The 12,055-nt window shown below is 34.6% G+C and overlaps 1 protein-coding gene across 3 annotated transcripts in view; it reads left to right on the top strand.

Moving 5' to 3' along the window:
• LOC149798441 (TBC1 domain family member 1-like) overlaps positions 1-12,055 on the top strand; it is a 138,824-nt gene that overhangs the window by 64,064 nt on the left and 62,705 nt on the right. For all 3 annotated transcript variants that reach the window (XM_089963631.1, XM_089963630.1, XM_089963632.1), the window contains 3 exons: positions 2,578-2,706; positions 7,879-7,992; positions 11,721-11,810. In XM_089963631.1, coding sequence (XP_089819757.1) covers positions 2,578-2,706; positions 7,879-7,992; positions 11,721-11,810 — 333 coding nt within the window. The remainder of the gene's footprint in view (positions 1-2,577; positions 2,707-7,878; positions 7,993-11,720; positions 11,811-12,055) is intronic.

Genomic DNA, 12,055 nt, shown 5'->3' with positions numbered 1-12,055 from the left:
TTAGCTTCATGAACACTGAAAACACTGCATGGTTAGCTTATGAACACTGAAACACTGCATGGTTAGTTTCATGAGCACTGAAAACACTGCATGGTTAGCTTCATGAACACTGAAAACACTGCATGGTTAGCTTCATGAGCACTGAAAACACTGCATGTTTAGCTTCATGAACACTGAAAACACTGCATGGTTAGCTTCATGAACACTGAAAACACTGCATGGTTAGCTTCATGAACACTGAAAACATTGCATGGTTAGCTTCATGAACACTGAAACACTGCATGGTTAGCTTCATGAACACTGAAAACACTGCATGGTTAGCTTCATGAACACTGAAAACACTGCATTGTTAGCTTCATGAACACTGAAAACACTGCATGGTTAGCTTCATGAACACTGAAACACTGCATGGTTAGTTTCATGAGCACTGAAAACACTGCATGGTTAGCTTCATGAACACTGAAAACACTGCATGGTTAGCTTAATGAACACTGAATGCACTGCAATTCAGTCTTTGGCAAGTACATGTGGAAGCAAGTGGTGAATATAGACTAAACGATAATAGACCATCAAGGGATAATTCCAACTCTTACTTACAGTTGATATAAGGCATTATTATGCTACTAACCGTAACACAAACTTTTTCTTTCCCATTTTCACTGGTGAGTTTTAAAATTTTTACCATCATTCATAGGTCTGCTGTGCTTTTTTTTTTCACTGATTAAGACCTATAGCTTGCAACTGGTCCAGAAAAAGATACACAGAGGTAAAACTGATATGTCAACAGACTGTAAAAGAGCGAAAGATAGAGAGATATAATATATATATATATATATATATATATATATATATATATATATATATATATATATATATATATATATATATATATATATATATATATATATATATATAAAATGATGGATATGTGGGTGGGGTTTGGGAAGACATACCATAATATTACTTTTGTATTGTCCTTCTTAATGTTTCTTTGTCACTTTATCTGCTGCCAGATCTGCCAGCACATTGAGAGAGAAAGAGAGGGAAAGTAACCTTCATTTGGGTTAAGCAAAAAAATCCTAAACCAAAGCATTAAATAGATTATGTGTGTACTACCATGAAATTTACCAATGGTCTTGATTGGCTATTGCAACATTGTATCATTGATATTGTGACCATTGTGTATAAGTCCCTTGGAAAGTATACACATACCATTACAATGACCAAAGATCTTGTAAGTTGCTTGTTGTAAGTTTAAGTTCAAGTTCAAGGGTTTCAGGCAGGTCAGCTCCGTATAAAAATGTTGCCCTTGACCTGTTTCCTTGTCTAGTTTGTAACTCTGTTTATTTGCCCTGGCTGTGCCTTTTAATACAAGCTTTTTATAATGATACTTGACCCCTTTGTATACATCATGGCTACATGGTCATGCTGAATACTTCAGAGGTCAAGTTCATGGTGCTATTGAACTATTCTGGTGAAACTTTTCCAGATGCATTGGATAGCAGCAGAATGTGTCACACACATATTGCCCAGGCATATTAGTCAAATGATTGTAAAATAAATGTTGGTACAAATGCGTCATGTACCATTTGCGATATTCTTCTCTTAGTGTTGTGCTTTTTGCTAAGAGAGTGGGAGTGAATTCATCATGATTTGTTTTGTTCCAAAAATTATTATCCCAGGAGTTTCTTTTTTTAAAAAAGCAACGGGTAAAGGTTATGTTGTCTTGCCCATCTGTACAACCATCCATTAATAATGTAGTGTTTAGCCTTCTACATGGTTAAAAAAACTCATACTTTGTGATCTAACTTGGCTGGTCTGTAAATTATTTTAATATTTTGACATCACCCATGGATGTGAGGCAAGTGAGAATGGAACATTTTTGAAAATTCTCAAAGCAATTTCTTAAATATCTGAAAGATTGAAAATTGGCATGTATCATCATCAAGGACGGGACAATAGCATTTGTTACTGGATTTTGGATTTCACCCTTGGGTCTTGCTTCCGGGGTGGAGGAGTTTTGCCTCTTCTTGATAACTTGGCAATTATTAAGATTCATGCCCATAAAAAAATATACAGGATTGAAAGACATTCAGAGACAAAATTAGACATTTATCTAATACAGATCCTGGGGTAGGAGACTTGCCATTGGGACATAACTTGGAAACTGTATGACCCCACCCTATAACCCATGAAATATGCATGGAGATAAATGCAGTTGTGCAATCAGCACAGTCCCTGGATCATGCCCATGGAATAAATTGCTCTTGGCTTAAAAACATGGAAACTGTCATGATTCCCAGCTTAGAAACCATATGTACACTAATGGGATATGTACAAACTTGTACACATTTACAATGTTACAGCATAGGTCTCAACGTCAGGCCATATCACTAGTGGCATAGCTTGGAAGAGCAGGGATTTTTTCAGTGGCATGTCATTGACCTTATTCTAGTTTGTCTAGTCAAGTTAAGTGACACTACTTAATTCATCAGTTCATTTGCATATTCTGGTTATTATAGTTTTCAGCATGTTTCTGATAATGGTTAAAATTCATCTTTATGTTTTTTACTTTAGAGTGAAAATCCACAGAGCTATGAAGAATCGGTGGAAGTGCTGATGATTGCTCTGAAAAATGTTTGTGAACTGCGACAGAGGGAGCATTCTCATATATCTGATAGTGGTAAAGGTTCGCCAAAGTCAGAGGTAACAAACAGAATTTCATCTCTGTTCTTTGCTTTTTCTTTTCTGTGAAAGGCAGGACATGGTTGTCACTCTTTTATAGTAGTAAGAGCAATCATTGCTCAAAGAAAGAAACAAATTAGACATCAGTAGTAATAACATTGTCATTAACAGTAATGATATTGTCTTCAACAATAATGACATGGCCATCAACTTTGATAGGGTTATCATGAACACTGTTAGGATTCTGTTAAAAGTTTTGAAGGTCATATTGCTTCTGCTTTGTTAGTAGGGGTGAAATGATGCACCTGTGCCACGTATCAATACGATTCATGATGCACAGTGTACAATACGATACATTATTGATACTCATGTCAACTTGATGGTCTTTCCTCCTTTAGAAGGTCTGTCAATGGTTGGTGGTGTCCATTTATGTGTATTGACAAGTTGGTTTTATTTCCTGTATGCAGATTTCAGACAGACATAGATTTAGCATCAGTTTATATGGGATTCTCCTCCATGACAGGATAGGATAAGAAAAGTACTTTCAAACAGACTACCTGTTAGTTGTCAGTGATTTTAATTCAGCCATTTAGTCACGATCAGATGCACCATTCGTCTTGGTCACCACGCCCATTGCTTTGCACTGCATGAAGGCTTTTGAAGCATCTTATTACCAATTTCATGTCTTCACCTAACCTTGGAAGACATTACGATATTATCTTTGAAACAAAAGACATAGTGCAATTGCCATGTGCAAGGAAAATCTCATCTAGAAAAAGGTCATGGTATGGGAATGAGGATGAATACCAGCAAAAACTTTAACATTGTGCATCTGCAAATGCAAAACAACTGCCACTGCCAAAGGCACTTGTTTTTGTAAGTGAAGAAGGAAAACTATTTACAACCTCCACTTCATGTCTATAATAAAAAATATTAAAAATGTACACAAGGTGACAAATTCTTGCAGTTTGAATTCTGTCCCATTGCTGATTTTCTGCTAATTTGATATATGCCATGAGCACATTCTGTTACTGATTAAATATCTTGACATAAAAATTGAAAAATTTTGCTCCCCATGTATGATTTCAGTACTTTACAGGTCATTTAATAACCAATTTTGCTTGAAGTTTCTCTGTTGCCTTCCTGTGTGCCATGCAGGGAATAAGCTGCATTAAGTTCTGACTGGGTGTTATTGTTTACCCTGGACTATCACAAACAACAACCACCAATCAGAATTGAATGCAACATGTATCTGTATCACTGCATTGCAGACCAGAAGTATAGCCATGAATTAGACCCAAGTAAACAAGACATGAATCAACTGGGTACCTTTGCATAAAAGTGGTTATTAAATGATGAGTCAAGTACTTCATTATACATGAGGAACACATTCAAAATGTCTCCTTTATGCTGTCCATGTGGATGGGATAAGATAATTAGCATGGAATTGGCAAGGTTTAGTGGGACTTTATGAAGCACATCACTGTTTGTTAATTTGTAAAAGGCGAGCACATGTTAAGGTTTTCTTTTTTGCTGACAAAAATGAGTGCCTGCTCCTGCGACATCTATGTTGTATGAATTCTCAATTTTTACTGACAAAAATGAGTGCCTATGCCATCGACATCTGTATTGTATGAATTCTCAATTTAAAGAATAAAAAAGGTAAATGACTAACAATTATTCATGGATGTTGAATATTAAAGTATTTGTATGGGATTAGTATCATTTTATATCAATTCTCAACTTCTTGTATTGATATGTGTATCAATATGGCTTAGTATTGATTCACTGATATGTCAACGAATCGTTTCACCCATATTCATTAGCTGTATTTAACTGAAATTTCAGTATAATATTAAAGGTTGTATAACCTGTACCTAAGTGTCTTGATTCTAGCAAAACTATGGCATACTATTACTAGATGTGTGTACATTGATTTACTAGGACTGCTCTCTTAACTGCATTGGCATAGAACTGCATCATTATATTGCCATTCTCAGATCCCCCTTTTTTAAGTCTTGTTCAACCAGACCTCGTTCAGGGCCCAATGAGATCGCCACCAAATGAGTGTCTTGATTTGTCCTGGTCATAACAGAATGAGGCTTTCCGAGAATTTGGAGAAGTGATTTTATTGACTAATGAGATGAGATGATGTAATGCATTCTTGTGATGTAATGATGTCATGTTTTGTGTAAGCTTGGACAGTTTCATTGGCTACTGTCATTACCTGCTTATAAGTTGAGTCCAACTGCAAACTGCACAGACCTAGATCTGCAGATGCATTATGCACCTGCAGATCTGGGCCTGTTCAGTATCTTAGGAGTAATCAGTAGAACAAACAACATAGACCATGATCTGCAGGCACATTATGCTAGGGCAAATCAAGAACTTTGTTGTTTGCAGTTTCACTTGACATATAAGTGAGTACTTACAGCAGTTGAAAAATGCCTCCTGCATCAGTGTCTGTTTGAAAAGTGATAACGATATTCTTGCAGGCTTACAATAGAATTTTGGCATAATGATTGCAGAAAGTGTGTCCTGGTAAATTTTGAGATAGAGAGAAAAATCTTCATAGTTTGCTTCTTCAGAGTTTAACTGTAGTGCCTTCTATTTCTAAAATGATTGGTGAAGCATTTAGTGGATAACAATTGCAAGTTATATGAGAGATCTAATTGAATGAGACTACTGATGTCATCATCTGTCTCTATTTCTTGTTCGATCAAACACCTTTTTCTGTCTGACTAGGGGGCCCTGAGTGGTCTAAAGTGCTCTCTGTTACAGATCACTGCCATCTCACCTCATTCTGTGTGGGTTCGAGTCTCGGATTCAGCCAGTGTGGGTATGTGAGAAAGCTTGCCAGTGGCTTCTTGTGGGTCAGTGGTTCTTTCCAGGATTTTCCCGGGTTCTTCCTCCACCGTTAATACTGGCCACCTTGTATAGCCTATTGTCTGCTGAAAAATAGTGTTAAACCCTACAACAACAACAACAACAACAACAACAACAACTGTCTGACTAGCAGTGTATATGAATAGTACTGTTATGTCAGTACTACTTGTCCCATCTGTAATAGCATGGTGAAACATGTTTATCACTTTTCCATCAACAGCAAGGGGCAGTGTCATCAAAGATGTTAAAGTCAAATACAGAGAATAAATATATGTATGTATGCAGGTGAGAAACAGGGATCGACAGAGCGTCTTTTCTGTCCTAGAAAATTGCCAATTGTCGGTGTCTCAATTTGCATCAAAAATTCTCATCAACAAAGCAATATACAGTTCACAAATATTTCTGTCAACAAATAAAATGATTTTGTTTCACAGCTTTCCTGCTGACTTATTATATTTGAGGCATTTTCCCACTCTCTCAGGCTGAAAAGATAAATTCCAATATGCAGTTCTCACCTCCTTGGGACTTGACCCTAAGGGGCACACATTATTCATTCCAGAAATAGAAAATGTGAGGCCTAATTGCCACTACCATTTCAAAAAGTGAAGTCAGTTAGAAGAAGAAAAAAACCCACAGGGTAACAGATATCGTTACCTGTTTCTTTTTCTTTTAAAAAAAAGAAATTCAAGCACATCATTGACGCAGACACTGCTAACAAAATAATTGTGTCCACTGTTCAGGACACAGTTACTTTAATGGAGAAAGAAATCATAGAAAACTGCTATGCTAAACAAAACCGATTCATTGTATGTATTGCTGGGAAAGTAAATATTAATTTCAGAAATTATCAAGTCCTTGACCTAAGCACTAGTGTTCATTATCAGCCTCCCATGTTGCGAGCTTTCAAAAGTTCTTATTGGGTTTTAATTCCTTGTACTCAAGTTATCATAACATCTTAAAGTTTTTTTAAAATACATTTGATGCTACTTTGGAAATAAGTTCAGCATTGTAATTGCTCATTATTTCATTTTCTCTTTACATTTTCCATCAGTGTTCATATTCAGTACACAAGCGTATCAAAAGCAATAAGACATTTCTATCAGCCAATGATATTGAATGTCTTGTACATCATTTGGCAGAGAGTGCACTCTATTCAGTAAGATTGGAATGTGTTTATTATAGTCAGTCAGAACTGAATGGTAATGCTCTTGTTTCCTTATTTTCTTTGGTCTTTTTTATGTGTCGTGGAAGGAACTTTACTTCACCCAACTTGAAAGATTGGTGCAGTGGTGCAGCCTAATATGAACCAAGGCACATATATTTTTTGTTGGTGGGACAAAGCAGAATAGTGCAGGGATATGTGTTTGACAAACATTCTTGTGTTTGGCTTGTATAGGGAATAATTGTTGATTTAAGTAACACATATTTAAAATGAGCATATTTAAACCGAAGAGAATTAAAAAAATAAATTTACATTCTTATACAGTCTTTTTTTACTTGGCTGATTAAAGGCAATATTAAAAAGAAAAGGTTTGAGATTTTTGAAATTATAATCAAATTCATGTGAAATGTAAAAGTAACTTGCAGTATATAGTTAGGCCTTCTACTGCAGTTATTAAAATATTTTGAACTGTTGAAAATTTTATTAAATGCTGAAATACTTCTTATATTGGTGCCTATACAAAAATGATCAAAATTCATTGATTAAAATTTTTCATATAATTTTTTTTTAAAACTTGTTTTTTAATATATAAAATAGACAGTGATTCTGTTTAGTTTAAAGCCAAAGTTTCATTGACAACAAAACTGCACAGAATTGTGGTAAAATGTTTTAAAAGAAATATATTAAACAATTGACAAGACAATTAAAATAAACATCAATACAAAGGGTTTTCAGTAGATGTGAAATTTTCTGCAATCCAGACCTTGCTGTCTGTCTGTTTGTCTCACTGGCCTAGCCTTTTCTCACGTTCATTTGGCATGCATTATACATTGTCCTTTAAATTCTTTTCAGTTCATGTCTCATCTTCATATCATCACTTCCATTTATCTCTTCTGTTTTGATATATGTTCATTCATTGGGCTTGTTCATCTTTTTGTCTCTCTCTACTTATCTGTCTATATTTCAGTAAATTATCTACTTATCTCTCTCTCTCTCTCTCTTTTAAGGTTTCTGATATGTATTCATCTTTGTGTATGTAGTAATCAGGGTTTTTGCCCCAGCATAGTGCATATTACTGAAATATACACAAGATTGATATGCACATAGATATAGATTGGTAGAAGTAACATTTTTCTTGATTGCAGTTCAATCTCCTGGACGGTAGAGGACGTTCTGGCAGTATTAGTTTAACATTGGACAACTTGACCCAGAAGGCCAAGAAGAAGCTTGCCAACTCATTTGAGAACCTTTTATCTAAGGTATATTTTACAGTGACCAGAAGAAGGATATTCCATAAATGTTAGAGTTGTATATGTCAGCCAATGATGTGTTTTGTAATGATAATGTGTTTGAGCTCTTTTATGTGTAAGAGGTTTTAGCTTACCAGATCAAAACACCAGGTGAGCTTATGGTATGGCCCAGTGTCAGTTGCACATTTTTTACTTAATCTGTCATGAATCTTGAAGAAGCTTTTGACCAGTTTTCATCGAATTTGACTGACATCATCCTGGCATATGGGCTTTCTCATCTATGCAGAGGATGCGGGAGGTCATGGGTTTGAATCCCTGGCTGAATCATACCAAAGACTTCTTAAAATGGTACTTGTAACTTCCTCACTTGGTGCTCAGCAATAAGAAGTCAGTGTTAGGACTGGTCAGCTTGGTGTCAGGATAATGAGATTGGGTGGGACATGATGCTTTATGTTTGCAGCATGAAGCCCCAGTGCTTGATATTACTATATACTACCATACTGCAGACATTGTAGCATTATGACTTGAAATTGTTAAAGCTATGTTCAAAATCTAAATCACACACACTGATCTGTCAATAGACATTAAGAACAGAAAAACTTGTCCACTATTTTTTCTCAAAAGTATTCAGCAATGAAAAGTGAGAAAACATTAAACAGATTAAAGGTGAGAATGGGTTTTAATGTCTTAATAACTTGGGGAACAGTTAATGGAAATTACTATCATAGGATAATTGTTGGACTGAATACCTGATGATTACCAATCTGGCTTACTACCTGTACTTTAGAATGAATCTTACCCTTTATGCTCACAACTAATAATAACTTATCTGTACCTTAGCAAAATGTTCATTTCAATCTTGATAAAAGAAACCATTATGTGTCTGCAGATTTGTCTTTTGTCCAGTTCTGTAAAGTCACATTTCACTATGATTTGGGCACATTCTAAAAGTCAGTTCTGTAAAGTCACATTTCACTATGATTTGGGCACATTCTACAAGTCAGTTCTGTAAAATGCTGCTCCAGAAGAGGACAGCATGGAAAAAAATGTTGGTGTATCAATCTTGCAAAGAAATTGGGACTATCTTTTTTTGTTTTGTTGCAAATTAGACTTGTTCTGGATTAAACCTGTGCCATTAAGCACAGAAAAATCAGTTATTCACCAGGTATCAGATATCCAGTTTGTACAGTCTTGGATATACTTGTAATTAGAATTGTTGTCATTTTCTAGTTAAAAAATCACTTTTAAAGTCACTAGTTGGCATCCAGTTGTCTTTTTGGTACTTGCAGTGCTGTAAATATTACCATTTTACTAAAACATTGGAGTATGGTCTTTAAATATGACCATTTTACTAACACATTGGAGTATGGTCTTTAAATATGACTATTTTACTAACACATTGGACTATGGTCTTTAAATATGACCATTTTACAAACAAGTTGGAGTATGGTCTTTAAATCTGACCATTTTACTAACACATTGGAGTATGGTCTTTAAATATGACCATTTTACAAACAAGTTGGAGTATGGTCTTTAAATCTGACTATTTTACTAACACATTGGAATATGGTCTTTAAACCTGACTATTTTGCTAACACATTGTTTTATGGTCTTTAAACCTGACTATTTTACTAACACATTGGAATATGGTCTTTAAACCTGACCATTTTACTAACACATTGGAATATGGTCTTTAAACCTGACTATTTTGCTAACACATTGGAATATGGTCTTTAAACCTGACTATTTTACTAACACATTGGAATATGGTCTTTAAACCTGACTATTTTACTTACACATTGTTTTATGGTCTTTAAATCTGACCATTTTACTAACACATTGGAGTATGGTCTTTAAATCTGACTATTTTACTAACACATTGGAGTATGGTCTTTAAACCTGACTATTTTACTAACACATTGGAATATGGTCTTTAAACCTGACTATTTTACTAACACATTGGAATATGGTCTTTAAACCTGACTATTTTACTTACACATTGTTTTATGGTCTTTAAATCTGACCATTTTACTAACACATTGGAGTATGGTCTTTAAATCTGACTATTTTACTAACACATTGGAATATGGTCTTTAAACCTGACCATTTTACTAACACATAGGAGTATGGTCTTTAAACCTGACTATTTTACTAACACATTGGAGTATGGTCTTTAAACCTGACTATTTTGCTAACACATTGGAATATGGTCTTTAAACCTGACTATTTTGCTAACACATTGGAATATGGTCTTTAAACCTGACTATTTTGCTAACACATTGGAATATGGTCTTTAAACCTGACTATTTTACTAACACATAGGAGTATGGTCTTTAAACCTGACTATTTTACTTACACATTGTTTTATGGTCTTTAAATCTGACCATTTTATTAACACATAGGAGTATGGTCTTTAAACCTGACTATTTTACTAACACATTGGAGTATGGTCTTTAAACCTGACTATTTTGCTAACACATTGGAATATGGTCTTTAAACCTGACTATTTTACTTACACATTGGAGTATGGTCTTTAAACCTGACTATTTTACTAACACATTGGAATATGGTCTTTAAACCTGACTATTTTGCTAACACATTGGAATATGGTCTTTAAACCTGACTATTTTACTTACACATTGTTTTATGGTCTTTAAATCTGACCATTTTACTAACACATTGGAGTATGGTCTTTAAACCTGACCATTTTACTAACACATTGGAATATGGTCTTTAAACCTGACTATTTTACTAACACATTGGAATATGGTCTTTAAACCTGACTATTTTACTTACACATTGTTTTATGGTCTTTAAATATGACTATTTTACTAACACATTGGAGTATGGTCTTTAAACCTGACTATTTTACTAACAGGTTGGAGTATGGTCTTCAAATTTGTGGACTGCATTATCCACGAAGTTCATAAAAACAATTGGCACCTCACAAATGAATAGCAAGTTATGTTACTGTTCATTTGTATATAATCATAGAAATTCTTGTCTTTGTTGAAATAGAATGGGCTGGATGATCAATTCAATTAACAGCGTTTTTTTAATCTCACTTCAGCATTGGCAAAATCCTGTTATAACTTCTAGTGGCTGTGGTGGCAGCATCACCATTGGTTAAGGTTTTGGTTAAAGTATTTCTCTATTGTCACAAATTCCAACATCCAAGGATATATGAGTCTTACTTGAACTGTAGGAACAGAGTGATCTGCCCTCTCCCATTCATGCATCTCTACCATTACTCATACCTGCAGGCAGTGTGGGTCATTTGAAAATTTTGGATTAAGTTTTTGCTTAAAGTTTGTATTATTATAAGTAATAAAACCCATGGAGAGTTAGCTGTCATACTTGGACTGCAGAATTAGAGAGCTTTGCCGTTACATATACGCAAAGTTCGACATTTGCTGTGGCATATTTTTGATAAGTCATTTGTTTTGTCATAATTCCTGAACCATGGAAGTGAAAGCTATCATACTTGGACTGTTGAATAAGCAAGTATTGACTTTTCATATTCATGCACTCCTACCCCTCCTCATACCCTTAGGCATGATTAAGATCAGTGTAAATGAAAACATGTACCTGTATGAGACTGGAAAAAGCGAGAAAATAAATTCCTTGGATTTTCTCATGGTTTTGTTTTCTTATTGACCCTCTAATTCAAATAGAAATATGTTATTGTTTTCCTTATCAAACAATATTGACAAAATCTCTTCACTTATGTCTTTTAGGCTCATGTAAAACGTGATGAGATGCGAGAAGCTTTTCGTCACCGTAGCATGACCACAGACAGTGAGGGCAGCATCACAGGGAAATCATTTGTAAGTAAAGTTAATATTTCTTATAAAAAATTAGAGTTTTAAATGCTTGTCTTTGCTGTGGAATTTCATTATATTTTTACATTATGACATTGAAGCAAACATAAATTTAGAATGGAATTTTAAAATTTTGTTATTTCATTGGGTATGTATTCATTTGTTTTGTTTTTGTAAAGATAGGAAAACATAAAGGTATATGTTTAGAACCAGTCTCATCCTACAAAGATGCCTGTTGACTCATAATTTCT

This window comes from Sinohyriopsis cumingii, chromosome 6, assembly GCF_028554795.1.
Source record: "Sinohyriopsis cumingii isolate HCF-2022 chromosome 6, ASM2855479v2, whole genome shotgun sequence".
Lineage (NCBI taxonomy): Eukaryota > Metazoa > Mollusca > Bivalvia > Unionida > Unionidae > Sinohyriopsis > Sinohyriopsis cumingii.
The sequence above is the reverse complement of the archived record's forward strand: the minus strand, read 5'-3'. Positions and strand labels throughout refer to the sequence as shown.